At 41.8% G+C, this 14,288-nt stretch overlaps 2 protein-coding genes across 3 annotated transcripts; both read right to left on the bottom strand.

Moving 5' to 3' along the window:
- Positions 1–342: 342 nt before the first annotated feature.
- On the bottom strand, positions 343–3,782 carry LOC148412562 (uncharacterized). Its single transcript, XM_088433628.1, has 9 exons — positions 3,670–3,782; positions 2,653–2,798; positions 2,471–2,583; positions 2,245–2,392; positions 2,088–2,180; positions 1,920–2,003; positions 1,663–1,748; positions 1,389–1,599; positions 343–739 (listed from the first exon to the last, which is right to left on the bottom strand). Exons 1-9 carry the CDS (start codon positions 3,725–3,727, stop codon positions 593–595), a joined length of 1,086 nt encoding a protein of 361 aa, XP_088289754.1. The 5' UTR covers positions 3,728–3,782; the 3' UTR covers positions 343–592.
- A 465-nt stretch (positions 3,783–4,247) lies between these two features.
- Positions 4,248–13,455, bottom strand: atl1 (atlastin GTPase 1). Of its 2 annotated transcripts, none has more exons than XM_088433745.1 (14): positions 13,178–13,455; positions 11,692–11,942; positions 11,461–11,595; positions 10,807–10,911; positions 10,387–10,437; positions 10,078–10,134; positions 9,869–9,961; positions 9,076–9,214; positions 8,124–8,251; positions 7,988–8,044; positions 7,816–7,887; positions 7,310–7,741; positions 6,587–6,601; positions 4,248–6,505 (listed from the first exon to the last, which is right to left on the bottom strand). In XM_088433745.1, the coding sequence occupies exons 1-14, from the start codon at positions 13,215–13,217 to the stop codon at positions 6,383–6,385; spliced, it is 1,698 nt and encodes a 565-aa protein (XP_088289871.1). In that variant the 5' UTR covers positions 13,218–13,455; the 3' UTR covers positions 4,248–6,382. The 2 variants fall into 2 exon arrangements, with proteins under 2 accessions (XP_088289871.1, XP_088289872.1); XM_088433746.1 differs by having other exon boundaries at positions 13,184–13,455.
- Between the last annotated feature and the right edge of the window lie 833 nt (positions 13,456–14,288).

Below are 14,288 nucleotides of genomic sequence, written 5' to 3'. Positions count from 1 at the left end.
CAAAACAGATGTTAATACAAAAAAAAAAGTTAAATACAAAAATAAATTTGTGTAATGACAAGTCGAGGTCTCAGGCTCCCTCATGGTCATGTGACACACCCACACAACGGTCGCAACCTGCCACGTCTGCATGGCTGCGACAATGCTGTGGGGTGACAGCAATGTGTTGTAATCTAGTGATGACTCTTGGCCAATAGGGGGCAGCACAGTAATCGAGATTAAAAGTATCTTAATTCAAAGTATCTTAATTCTGTATTGATTTGTTGATGAAAGCTAGGTTAGACATTTAAGGCCACAATTTTGCATCCTGAAGTCTACAAAAAACTATATGCATTCAGAATATGCAAACTTTTTAAAGCTTTTATTTTATCAATACAGAAAGTTTACAATACAGAAAAAAACTTTCAAAGCAACATGAATCTCAATGCGATCTCTTGCAATTTTTACACCATAACTGTCATTGTCAAGTCATACATTAGGTGGCAGCAATGATCTGTGTTCATTGATACAGTACAGAAAAAAAAATGGATAATGTAATGATAATGCATTATGGGATGAAACAGGAAATGGGGCTTTTGCTATTGTGGTGACATCAGGACAAGGTGACGCGTTCCAGCGTGACGTCACCTGTCACGGTCACACGCGTGATCTGGTCCAGGCCCACTCGGTACTTGTAGTCCAATTGGAAGTTGTTGCTGACGTACACATGGAAAGAGTCCTCGTCGCAGCGGATGCTCATCTGAACCACAAGGGGGAGCAAAACAGGTACTGAGATCCTTTTACTGCTAAAAAAAGTATTTGTCATTTCATTTGTTATTTATTCCTCAAGTTTATTTTCCGGAAGTATAATATACTTGAAGTTATTTTTTTGCGTGATGTCGTTTGCACATTACGGTCAATTTTATTTATTTTTTTGCCCTGGGGACGTGTTTAGATGTTGCACTTCCTGTTTACGAAATAGTAAACGTCAGTTGTATATACAGTCTTGCGTGGTTGATCATCCGTAGGCAGTAACACACTAGTAATTGATTACTCTGGGTAATTAGTACTTAATGAAGGAATTGCCTACTTTAGGCCTTAAAGTAATCAATTAATATAGGAGTTAGAGGAATTACTTATGTCTTGATAAGTCCTACGTACATAATTACTTTAATGATCTACATAACTACTGTATTTATGCAAGGTAATCAATTACTTTAATACTTAATTAGTAGTTCTTAAGTAACAAGCCATTTTAGCCCCTCCTTTAGCCAAACACTTGAAAAAAAAAAGTAAAAAATATTCAAAATAGTTTTAAAAAAAAAAGTACATGGATTCAAATGTCTGGAGTGTTAAAAACATTAAAAATACTTTTAGGTTGACAACATTTTCAAGAGTAAAGAACTGACCTCAAACAGCTGGCCGCGTGCAAAGGGGAAGAAGGCCCGGTGGCGCTCCTCTACCCCCCAGGAGTCAGACAGTAAGGAATTGCACACAAACACATTCAGAAACCCCCAAAACTCAAAACGAGGGTCCAGGTGAAGTGCGATGCGGCGCTGGTTCACGTTCAGCTTGGTGCGGTCGCCATAGCTGTTGCCGATGTGGAGATCGACGGCAAAGCTAAAAACAACAAAGCGCAAACATGTTGCCGTGGTAACAACCTCTTTTGTAGCGAACTCGTACCGCTTTGCGTTCTGATTGGGTCGCCCTTTGACGGTGATGATATTGCCCACTCTGAGACCTTTGACCAGCTCCCCGATGTGAATACCCTACGACAAGAGAATGCAATTTTGACAAGGAAATTGTGTAAAAAAAAAAAAAATAAATTGCTGAGGAACTGCTTGTCAATTTTACACAAGGCCCCAACATTAATTGCTAACTACATGGTGCGTTCAAATGTCGCGGGCATTTGAAAGAAAAAGGTCCATCATGCCACGCACCTGGACATCTTCCATATGAAGTGGCTTGGAAGTCTTCCTGGGCACCTGGACATCTTCCTTATCAAGTGGCTTGGGCTTCTTGGCCTCATTGGCATTTGGGCGGGAAACAAAACCAGACGCTTAGCATGGTGGTGAGGTCACGCCAACTTTTGCTGGGCGACTACTCACGGTCACGACTTTTCCCGCAACAACCATCTTGGTGACCACCTCCATTGCCAGTTGCTCGTTTGCGTTCAGCGGTTCAGGGGCGTGCGGCGCCACCTGAAAGCGAGCGACGGCGCCGTTAGCTTAGCATCACTCCTTTTCTTGCGCCATGGCGACTCACGATTTCCACGAGTTTGACTCGTTTGCAGACGTAGTTCTCCTTGGTGCTGTCGCAGTCGTAGTTGTACCAGCGACCCCCTTCGTTGGCCGCCGCCGCGCAGTGTGCGCCCTGCTTGCGGTTGGTGTTGGGTTGACCTTTCCCCCAGTTCCTGCCAAAAAAAAAGAGATCCTGCCAAATAGAATCTTCCTAGCAACAAATGACCAGGAGGGATCTGAGCGGCACTTACGCCACGGATTGTCTGAAGGGACTTCCGTCGGTCCACCTCCACACCCCCTCGGCGCCTTCGTCTGTCAGGCCCAGCCAGGCCTTGCCCCGTCCCAATGTTGTCCTCAACCATTCCTGCAAGCCATCAAGCAATATGGAGCTTGTACTCGCGAGGTAAATTAGGTGGAAGAGAGCTCACGCGACCTTCTCGTCGTCGTCCAGAATACTGGTCAGGTTGCTGTCATGCGACAGGCAGAAGGCGTTGGCCTCCTTCCACGTCTTGGTGTCCCCGGAGACGTAGTAACAATTGTCCTGGTGGTCCAGCCAGCCTGTGGGACACTCACAATGCCCTGGAAAGAAAATCAACAACAACAGACTTGAACAAAGGAAGTACACAAGTAATCGAGTGGTTAATTGCTTTAGTACAACCTAAAGCAATTACTTTACCAATTTAGTACCAGACATTTTTAAAACTTTCTTTACCACAAAACTTGATTTTTTTATTTTTTTAATAAAAACCTGTGATTGAATGTCTGATAAACATTTAATGTCATTATAATGTCCGGAGGAAAGACATGAGTATTTTGTGAAGCAATGCAGGACAAGATGGCCATATTTTAGTAAATGTTGAAATAATTACAAAATGACATGTCGAAGTAAATATTTTTTTTCAAACCAAAGATAAAAGCTGATTCCATGCGTTGCCCTTTTCGTGTGCACGTTATCAACGAGTGCTGTAATTTTATTGACCACGAAAAGTCAGTGCGCGTGCGCGTTTTGCCTTGATGTTGTCATATGTAACTATTCATACGTCACAATTGATCACGGATTTATTTCACTGTCCTTGAAGATGAAGTGTCCGTGAAGATCCGTTAGCGATTTAAAACGGCCTTCTGAGAGAAATTCATTTTTTGATTTTATGAGGAAGAAAAAAATAGTTTTCTCGTTGTTGAATTTTAACCTGTCACCCAGTCAAATTCCAGCATTTTTTTGCACTAAATTCGGAAAAAACACATCTGTGATTTAACGCCACATATTCGCGTCAAATCAAATACGACGCGGGAAAAAAAAAAAAAAACAGAACGGCAATATTCAGAATTAAAGGTCTTATTTTCAAGCCAATAAATAAGCAAAACATCGATAACAACCGTCACCGTTGAACCAATGAGTTAACTGAAAGTTCAAGAAAAAAATCATAATTAAATGAATGTTGGAACTCACCGCGACTCAGAAGGACACTGAAGACAAGAAGGAGAAAGCTTTTGGCTTGATGGATCATCTTGAAGCTTCTGGTTACTTCAGGCACTTCGGGTAGACGCTTGACTTGCGGAATTAAGATAGAATCTTAAAGACTACTCTGGACTGGAAGCGCTGATGCTCAATAAATAGTACCGCAATGACGACAGCCTCCTTTATGAGGTATAAGGGTAAAAAAAAAAATTAGTAAAGAAAGCCCTTAGTTGTCATATGGTAACAATAACTTTACATTACATTCGTCATAGAGTGGATCAGAGAAATGTCATCACCCCTCATTTTTTGAATTAATCGCACATTCAAAATTCAACAGCTTTTATAATGCTAATGAAGCAATTGAAAAGCTGTTAATTTTATATATATATATATATATATATATATATATATATATATATATATATATATATATATATATATATATATATATATATATATATATATATATATTTTTTTTTTTTTTTTTTTTTTTTTTTTTTGAGGGGTTGAAAGTAAAAATATATTTATATTTCACCAAGGTTAATGAAAAATCCTCAGACACCCAGGAGTTAAATTAAAACATTTGTTCAAACTGTATTAATAGACACGATGGACACAATGTGAGGTGACATGTTTTTCCCAACAGATCAAAAGAAACGCATTTGTAATTAAATATATATATAAAAAAAACAAAACAAATATGACCACTGAAAAACACCATTGTGGGAGGAAAAAAATGTATTTCAAATAATAACAATATAACATGTAGGCTGTACAATTAAAAACACAGCTCTGGAGTTAAGTGAGCAAAGCCTAACATATTTTTAATAAATAATAGTGACTTATACTATGTACAAGTCAATAAAATAGGGGAAAAAAAACATCAAATAGTTTGTTGTCTTCTCACACATGCCTTCATTAATAATAATAAAAACACATGATAAACTGTAAAAAGATTTGTAAAAATCTGTTGTGAAGAAAAACAATGTGTAGGTACATACATAAATAAAATAAATGAAAAAAAAACAATCAATTGGAGAATTCTGAAAAATGTACCGCATGTTATTGAAGGTGTGAAACCCATGACATTACTTTTGAATACAAATTCATAAACATAAATATGAGCACTCAAACCATTTTAGACGCTTTTTTTGCATAGATGCAAACACCCTACACTAATACAGTAAAAAATACGGGAATGTGACAAAATTGTATAAACCAATTAAAAAAAAAAACAATTGCAATAAATTAAAAAGTTCCGCACATATGTGGACATATTATGAGTAAGCTTATCACATTTTGCTTTCAAAACACTTTATATGAGAGGAAAATTTAGACTTCAAGTCATTTTCTGGCGGTGCCAAGAAAAAGTGAGCGTGATCAGGGTTTTTATTGGCTCACATGAGCGTGCAGGTGTCCCTAATGAAGTGGGCCGCACGCACCGTTTGCCGTACCACAAACCTCCGCAAGAGGGCGACAAATAAACAAACAAACGAGACCTGCTTTCCTCCGCTTGGCGAGCCGTTTGAGCGCATCTGATATTTACTAGAACAAGACTAGACTAGTGCTCCGAATTATTTATGCACTTAAACACTTTTTGACCTCACTAGTTTGTTCCATGGACTAGTGCCACAAGGTAGTTTTACAAATGCACTCCAATCATTCCGATATTGTCCACTAGTGCACTTTCGTCATTCTACTAGTGTCCCGGGTCTTTGAGTGCCTCAGGATTTACACATGCCCACTATTCATTCTACCATTGGCCACTATTTGTTCTACTTTTGCACTCTAGTCATTTTACTAGTGCCCCATAGTGATTTTACTAGTGTGTCCCCGTCATTCTATTTGTGTCATAGTAATTCTACTAGTACACTGACTCTATAGTCGTTTTTTGAGTCCCCATAGTGGTTTTACTTGTTCACATCAGCCCCTCCACTAGTAGCCATTTTCTATTTGTTCTACTTTTGCACTCCAGTCGCTTTACTAGTGCCCCCGAGTTGTTCCACTAGTGAGCCCAAGTTGTTCTCCTACCAGTAGATAGCAGGATAAAAGCCACAACTAGTGGTAGACATCCAACTAGCAGCCCTTGTCATTCTACTAGTGCACTGACTCTAGTCGTTTTTTGAGTCCCCATAGTGGTTTTACTTGTTCACATCAGCCCCTCCACTAGTAGCCATTTTCTATTTGTTCTACTTTTGCACTCCAGTCGCTTTACTAGTGCCCCCGAGTTGTTCCACTAGTGAGCCCGAGGCGTTCTCCTACCAGTAGATAGCAGGATAAAACCATAACTAGTGGTAGACATCCAACTAGCAGCCCTTGTCATTCTACTAGTGCACCATAATTGTTCTACGAGTATTCCAAAGAGGTTCTACTAGTGAAAAAAGGCTGTTCTAGTGATCCCAGATTGTACTACTAGTGCACAGAAACGTCAACCAATAGTAAATGGCAGTAAAAAATCTAGTTGTCAACCAGTGCACAGGTTTGCCTCACCAGTCACATTTATAAGATAATGTAACTAGTGGTTGCCCTACTAGTACGCTAGTAAGATATCACATCAAACGGCTCTCCAAGCATCGCACAATTACTACCTCCCTCGCCCGGGTGGTCAGTGACAGTTAATGAAGAGGATTCTGAGGGATGAAGATGCTCGGCGTATACGTGAGCAGAATACAGTCCGTGCTGAGCGGGATTAAAAAAAAGCCCGTCAGTCCCGCTTCTTGTCACGCTCCTCGCCCTCCGCCGCGTTGTCGTCGCCCTGATGACCGGGGAAGGCGTGCTGGTACAGGTGCCTGTGATTGGCCGCTACGTTGTACAGCTTGTGAAGCGCCTGCGTGGTGGGAGTCATAAAAAGGGGGTCACACGGGGGACTGAAAAGGATCGCAGGGAACGATGGATTGCACGTCCTTACCTCATTCGTGCTCCCCTGCAAAGGCGGGAAAAAAAGAAGACACGGTGAGTCGAGGAATGCGGTATCGAAACAAAGAAACTTTTAGAAGGTATCAACAATAGAAGAAAAACTGAAAAATCAGACATGGACGCACCAAACATTTTTGGTCGCTCCTTGGTTCAATTTGAACCAACTTTGTGGGTTCTTTTGGGAAAAAATGTCTATTGGGTCAGAAACTACCCAGTTTGGTCAGAATTTGGGCAAACCCACTCCATAGGTCGATTCGATCGAACTTTCTGCGTTCTTTGTACAAAACAACCCAGGTTTTGTCCCTTTGAAACTGCTGGGTCAAAAATGTTGGTCAAAATTCGCTCTTTGGTTGAATTGTATCCACATTTCTGTTTTTTTTTTCGTACAAAATACCTACTCCTTAGTTGAATTTGACTCAACCTTCTGGGTTGTGTAGTACAAAACAAAGCGGTTTTGTCTCTAGAACTGCTGAGTCAAAAAATACCAACCCAATTTTGCTAGCAACGAAAAAAAATGGACCCACGGACTTGACCCAAGAACCCAGAAAGGGAGCGGTTCCAAAACACCCGTATTTTTGTAGAATTTGACCAAAACTGGGTCATTTTTGATCCAGTGGTTTGGAGGGGACAGTGGACTGAGGTCGGACGGAAAATCCGACAAATGGATGCAGAGACGGACGTATAAACGGACAGACGGATGTCAGTCGCGACCGACCTGGTCCCAGAGCGCCCCGGCCACCTGGTCGATGACGGCCCCCAGCTCCCGGTACTCCCCCGAGTAGCGTATGTAGGCCCAGGTGCAGAGCGTGATGAGGGCCAGACCCAGGATCATGTTGCACAGGCTGGCGATGACGTCCACGCCCACGAAGCCCGTCACACCCGCCGCCACGTACATGACAAAGATGACCACAAAGAGGGTGGCGGGCGTGCGGGCGGCGTGGAAAATGTTTTTGGAGTCATTGTGCTTGATGTACTGGACGAAGATCTGGTCCACCTCGGCCGTCAGCTGCTGCAGGTAGCGCCGGCTGAACTCCTCGCCGCCCATCTTCTTCACGCCGCGGAACAGCGCCAGAGCTTCCTCGCGGATGACGGCGTGGCGCGCCTGGAGCTCACTGGGCGCCAGGAACGGACGGTCGCCGCCGCACACCTGACCGGGGACGGCGGGGCGGTTTAGTGGCCGCAAAAGGCGAGGCCCGCGTCTTATGGCGGATTCGGACCGACCTCCTCCATCTTCTTGTTGTACAGATCCTTGGCCGCAGCCACCGCCGCCAGGTTGTTGGCCTCAGCTGTTGCCTGACACAAACCACAACATCATGAGTTCACCGTATCCCCTTGCTTCCGTCCGTCCGACTTATTTCCCGGCCTTATCTTCACGGCTACTTCAGACCTTTACCTGCAGCATGGATTTGGGATGAGGTAGTTCCTCACCCTGGTAAATCTTAATGTAAGCCTGGAGTATAAATACAAGAAGAAGAAGGGCATCAAATTAAAAAGCGTGGACGTTTTAGAAACACTGCGGCATTCCAGACCTTGAAGTACTCCAGAAGGCCTCTGCAGGTGATCTTGCTGCCGTTGATCTCCTTCACGTCAATGTTGCGAGGACTCAGGAGCCAGGGCACCAGAATCTTCAAGTTGCTGATGAACTCGCCGTCGATCTCTGTAATCATCCGCAGACCCGTTTGTAATGTTTATTAAGAGCCCTCGCCGGGTACATCGAGAGTGGATGAGATGAACTGAAACGATGAAGGTTGGAACTGGGATTTATCCCGCTCGGGTTGACCCGGTTGCGACCTCAAAGCGTTCGAGCTGAATATAACCAACATAGACGTCGAAGTTGAGGGTTTGAATGGCAAATAATTGGCTCTGCGTCGAGGAGCTCTGGGTGCAGCTTGCTGGTCGAAGCGTGGCTCAACCATTGCGTGGTGCGGTGAAACATTTGACTCCGCCCACACAGACGAATGCTGCGTTTGAGGAAAGTAGAAGGTCGGAATTGGCCCTCTCGAAATGTTCCTTTTCTGACCTCAAATCATTCAAGACAAATGCAACAAGGTTGTTGTTAAGTTGTTTTTGTTATGGTCCTCAAACACAGCTGTTGGCTAATGCTAACTGTTAGCCTGCTACTCTGTTAGCATGGCACTTCAGAAGGCACGTGGCATTTTAAATCGAGTGATTGATTCAGCACAAATGGGAAGAGTCGGCGAATGGCAAATCATTGAGTTCCAGTAGCCCTGCCTACACCTTGCATATCAAGGTGGAGCTTAAGTTTGACTCCGCCCACACTGAGCCTATACACCTATTTTGAATTATTCCTTGGTGGCTTTAATGACGCGTGGGCTTATGACTTCACATCCGTTACTTAAAACAAAAAAAAAGTTAAAAAGTAAAAAAATAATAATAATAATCAGTGTGGGCGGAGTCAAAAGTTTAGCTCCGCCCCACCTCAATCTGCAAGCTGCTGCCAGGGTTTATTCCTTTGGATACCTTTGATCCGTCCGTCGAAGTGCGGGTTGGTGGCCACCTTTAGGCCGGGGTGAGGCATCAGGAAACTGGAGATGTTGGTGAAGCACGAGTGGATGTGTTTGCGTACGTTCTGCAGCTCCTCGTGCTGGTTCTCTGAAATCTATGCACAATTTTAAAGTCACAAAGAAAATGTTACTTTTAATGCATTCAATGCCAAAGGCAAGTGTGCAGACATTAGTCCCAGGTATTTATTTTAATCTAAAATAGTGTCTAAAATTTATGGTACTAAATAAATTAAGTACTAAATTAACTTGTTTTTTTGGATAGTTAGGTACTAAGGTAATGAATGACTTTATACGTTAAAGGAATCAATTACTTTAGGTATTAAAGAACTGAAGTAATCAATTAGCACTTTAAAACCCTTGTGGCATTATGTTACAAATTATGGAATTTCCTTTGATTTTTTTATGATCTCATAAAAGAATCAATAGGGAAAAATAATGACATTTCCAGCAGATGATTAAAACATATAAAATTTCAAAACGCAACGATTCTGACAATTCTATGTGATTGCAGCTGGACGTGCGAGATTTTGTGTCCAAAAATAATCATTGTCCAAATTTTGGAGCATATAAAACCATTATAATTATAATTTTTGTGATTTATGACATTGATTTTAATGCTATTTTTGCAACATTCCGTTGAGTGGCGGTCAAACTATGTCAGCAAACGGAAAATTCTTTGTTGACATGTGTTTCACCTCAGGACACTAGGTGGCGGTAGAGACCAGCAAATAACATCCATGATCACTGACCTTGAGCCTCTTTTCCAGAAATTTCATGCCTCCCTCTTGCCCATATGGAAACTCATACGGGAAGCTCCAGTCTCGGATGAGGAATATCATGGACTGAGGAATAAGAACAGATGACGCTAAGAGTATAATTTAATTTATTTTTCATGAACAAAAAATACATATTATGTTACAGTCATATTTCGCAATCAAGCGAAAACAACACAAAGTACCTGAAACGGTTTGAGGAAGGTCTCCTCCATTGCAAGTCGGCCGTACTCTGTAAACAACTGTCGGGTGAAATCACGTGATAGTTGTGTTATGATCAGAAAAATCAATCATAATAATCAAATTTATCCATGTTGAATTATTCGTGACTTTATCCCTGCTTCTGTGACTTTTAAAACTGTAAATTTTTTTCGAGTTGGTTTCTTTGAAAATAAAGAGGATGCACTGTTCCAATTCATTTGCTCTAAATTCGAAAAGACCCATGCTGCTTCACCAAACCTGAAGACATCATCTGATTATTTTCAAAAGTTTACCTGCAGGTGTTGAAGGTCATCTTCTTGGACGTTCTGGGAAATGTTGTACACCTGCAGAAGACAAATCGTTTCATAATACTCAGGTATTTTTTCCCGTTTTTCACCTAGTACACAAATCGTCTTTATTCTCAATTTCTGATTGAAATTGATTATGATTGTTTTGTTGACATTCCCTTTAGCGCAGCTCCATCTAGTCGATGCATTATGCAACCTCAGCCACTATTGTAGCTTCTATTCTATGCGCCTTATAATGCAGTGCGCCATATATATGAAAACATATTAAAATCGGACGTTCATTGAAGGTGCGCCTTATAATCCGGTGCGTCTTATAATGCAGAAAATGTGATACTTCCTGTCTAAACACGGAGATATCCATTTTTTTTTTTTTCGAAATTGCCCCAGATCCTGTTTTTGCGGTACCTGCATGGAGCTGATCATGGTGCTCAGAGCAAACACGGTGGCCGAGTCGCGGAGCGTTGACTGGCTGTCGAAGGTGCCCTGTGTGTCCATCAGCAACACCGCCACCTGTGTCGCCACACGCAAATTCGAGCAATTCAAGCACCCAGAGGTGGGCAGTCACACACACTAGGTTTGTTCAGGGGCGGAGCTACATGGTGGTTAGGGGCGGTCATGGCCACCCCTACACCTAGAGGAAAATCTAGATTTTTTTTTCACATGCATGGAGTGTTCTCTAACCTCCATCAATTATATTTAAACAGTAAAATAACATTACCTCATTGAACTGTTATGATACCCTGGCTACCCCCATAAAAAAAATTCTGGCATGGAAAATAGCCACTCATTTCATGAGATTTTTTGGGGGTACAATGAGTCACTATAACACAATTCAGCAACGACTTGCTTCATGTTGCAATTAATTTGTTCTTACTTTGAAAAGACATGTCAATGCATGACCAACAATGAGAATGGATTTCCTGATAAGTGCAGGAACCCTGTTAATATTTCACATACCCTCCTGAAGGTGTACTAGTGCAACCATTTGAGAACATCTGTTCTAAAGTAGCAGTTCATTTCTGGATATTGCGCCCACACAAAATTAAAAAGAGACTCCACCTTGGTGCCGTCGGGCCGGTCCACCAGGAAGACCTCGCTCCAAATCTGGATACCGGTGGTCTCCCGCTCCGAACCGCCTCTCCAGGAGAAGCCGGTCAGGGGCTCGTCGGCTTGTCCCAGCCAATCGTCCGACCCCTAAAGCGAAGAGTTCCATCAAAAAAAAAAAAATTGATGTTCATCCAATGGCAAAATAAACAAAACGCTGGGTGTGTTTTTGGTGGCGCCACTCACGTGGTTGTACATGTAGCGCAGCATGAAGTCCATGAGGAAGGACTTGCCCTTGCGGAAGGCCCCCGCCACCGAGATGGCGACCACTTCGCGGTCCCGCACATCCTCAGCCAGCAGGATGCGACTCAGCGCTGCCTCGTCTAGCTCGAAGGTGTGGTCGTCCTTCACCAGTAGCACCTGGATCGGCCGCGCCCGCCCGTCTGACTCTTCGTCCTCCGAACTCCAGTCGTACACGTTCTTGTCCCCCAGGGACCCTGGGGGGGGGGAATTGTTATTAATTGCGATTAAATATGGAAATTTTGCGGTTAATTTTCACTCTCATGCTCTCTCTCTCTCTCTCTCTCTCTCTCTCTCTCTCTCTCTCTCGCTATATATATATATATATATATATATATATATATATATATATATATATATATATATATATATATATATATATATATATATATATATAATATATATTAATTATAATATAATAATATATTAAATATATATTAATATAAAATAATAATTATTTCAACAAAGCTTGTTAAATATTTGAGTGACATTTTCAGTCTACCATAAAATTATCAAATGAAACAAAATATTCCTTTAAATACCACAAAACTCGTAAATCCATCTCATCATTACAGGCTTTTTATCTAATGGTCTTCTCATAAAAACGATTCTGCAAAATTCTCGCTTGTAGGTGTGGGTCTACAAAAGGTGATTTTTTTTTATTTTATTTTATTTTTTAAGAGCAACAATTTCTTTTTTCAAGAATGGCTCATTTGCAAACTGAGCTGTGATTGGTCGTTTCTGAGGCCTGATGTCATTTTCAGTTGAAATCAAGCTGTCGCGCCCTAAAATGAAAAAAAAAATGGCATTGGCATTCTAATTTCATATTCTACAAAAACAATATTTTGATTATCTTGTTTAGATGGGAGTTGCATAGAACATATTTTTGTGAAGAAAATATTTGACATCCTCTTTAACGCACAAGTGCTCATTTACGCAAAGCACAATGAGCAATTCTATCACGCTTTTGCTGCAATTTTTTTTTAGTAATGAATATTGAAAACAAAAAATGCTTGCAAAGAGGCCTGCCTCGCCCATGCGTTGCCATCACTGCTGCATCTTACACCAGCCGGAAACGTCCAACTGGGTTACCCTTTTTATGGCTTTACATTCGCAAAAAAAAAATCAAACACGAAATATGCATTTTAAATCACGCATAATGATACAACACTCTCCTGAAGGTGACTTTTTACTATTCCCCTATGCACCATTACATAATTACAACACCAGAAACTCCCATTTATTTTTCAAGTCCTTAAAGGCGACATTTAGGTATCGTTGCACACTATTTTTTCTCCATAGGCTTGCCATTAATCATCGTTCTGTACAAAAACAAGCCCCCCCACACAATGACGTCGACAAGGAGGCTGCGCTGTTAACACCCATAAAAAGGTGATGAATTAAAAAAAAAAAGAGAGATAATGGCACGTACACTCACCCCAGCTGTCTCTGTCTTTGCGGTGTTTCGCCATAGCGCGAGCCGCCCCCCCTCCCTAAATATGTACAATAATGACGAAAAGGAAAAATAAATGTTTCCTTTTTCTATGTTGTCGTTTTTGTCCGCTATAGTGCAGCAGCTGGTGGATTGCGTTCAGGGGCGGAAGGGAGGAGGAAGATGCGTCTTGAGAACAACACCGGAGAGATGCAGGAGAGATGACGAAGAGGAGGAAGACGAAGAGGAGGAGGAGGAGGGCGATGATGGCGTTTGGATCCTCCGGTTGTGACGCGCAGAGGTGCCGCTAGAGGGCGATAGAGGGCGAGGCCGTTCATTGTATCACCGAGAAATGACAGCCCCGCGGTATTCGTGGGGGATTGGAAAATCCGCGAATAAATGACAGCAATGTACGATACGAGCTTGATGCGTTCAATCACCACGCTCGGATTTTCTTACACTGAATAATAGAAATCAATGGACACTCGTTATTCACAGAGGGAATAACGAAGCCGTAAACAGCAAAAATCTGCGTGTCATCGTTGAACAGTGCTTTCCAAATGTATTTGGAAAACCATACTGTTCAAGCCTTATCAGTGTGATTACATTACACCAGCAGAGGGAAGAAACACGAGGTAAACAGGAACATACAATGTCTTCTGGAACAGTCAGAAATATGATACCAGAAATTAAATCGAAAAATAGTTTTGCTGATATAGAATGGAAAAGTCAATATCTAACGTCGTACAAAAATCTCGATGAGAAATTCCAAAAGGAATTTAGACGTGGTGTTCCTAAACGCATCGCCAGGTTGTTGCCCAGCCCTTGCTGTTCATACATTCTACCGTCGGGTGGCGGTAAAACACACTGATACGAAACCTGGAACGTAGGACGCCTTTGGAGACCGTCGTTAATATGAAAATCAACAAAACCCAATACGTGATGTAAGATTTCAGCATATCCAATATTCAAATCCAAACACACAATGTTATGAAAAACTCCCAAAGAAATTCTCTAGTAACTCTTTTTTTATTTCTCAGTGGCATTCATGTACAATAACACAACGTATCGTAATGTTACCAAGCGTAAAATTTGAGTCGGAGTTTTTATT

This window comes from Hippichthys cyanospilos, chromosome 14, assembly GCF_059441005.1.
Source record: "Hippichthys cyanospilos isolate Australia breed blue-spotted pipefish chromosome 14, RoL_Hcya_1.0, whole genome shotgun sequence".
Lineage (NCBI taxonomy): Eukaryota > Metazoa > Chordata > Actinopteri > Syngnathiformes > Syngnathidae > Hippichthys > Hippichthys cyanospilos.
Note: the sequence above shows the minus strand (reverse complement) of the source record. Positions and strands in the feature narration are given on the sequence as shown.

Excerpts from the sequence above, each read along its gene's own strand:
- LOC148412562 (XM_088433628.1), bottom strand. The coding sequence starts at position 3,727 with ATGATCCATCAAGCCAAAAGCTTTCTCCTTCTTGTCTTCAGTGTCCTT. Across the intron at positions 2,181-2,244 it reads GAGTCAAACTCGTGGAAATC|GTGGCGCCGCACGCCCCTGA; the intron begins GTGAGTCGCCAT and ends GCTCGCTTTCAG. Across the intron at positions 1,749-1,919 it reads TTCATATGGAAGATGTCCAG|GGTATTCACATCGGGGAGCT; the intron begins GTGCGTGGCATG and ends CTCTTGTCGTAG.
- atl1 (XM_088433745.1), bottom strand. The coding sequence starts at position 13,217 with ATGGCGAAACACCGCAAAGACAGAGACAGCTGGGGTGAGT. Across the intron at positions 11,943-13,177 it reads CAGAGACAGCTGGGGTGAGT|GGTCCCTGGGGGACAAGAAC; the intron begins GTACGTGCCATT and ends CCCCCCCCCCAG. Across the intron at positions 7,888-7,987 it reads ATCCCAAATCCATGCTGCAG|GCAACAGCTGAGGCCAACAA; the intron begins GTAAAGGTCTGA and ends GGTTTGTGTCAG.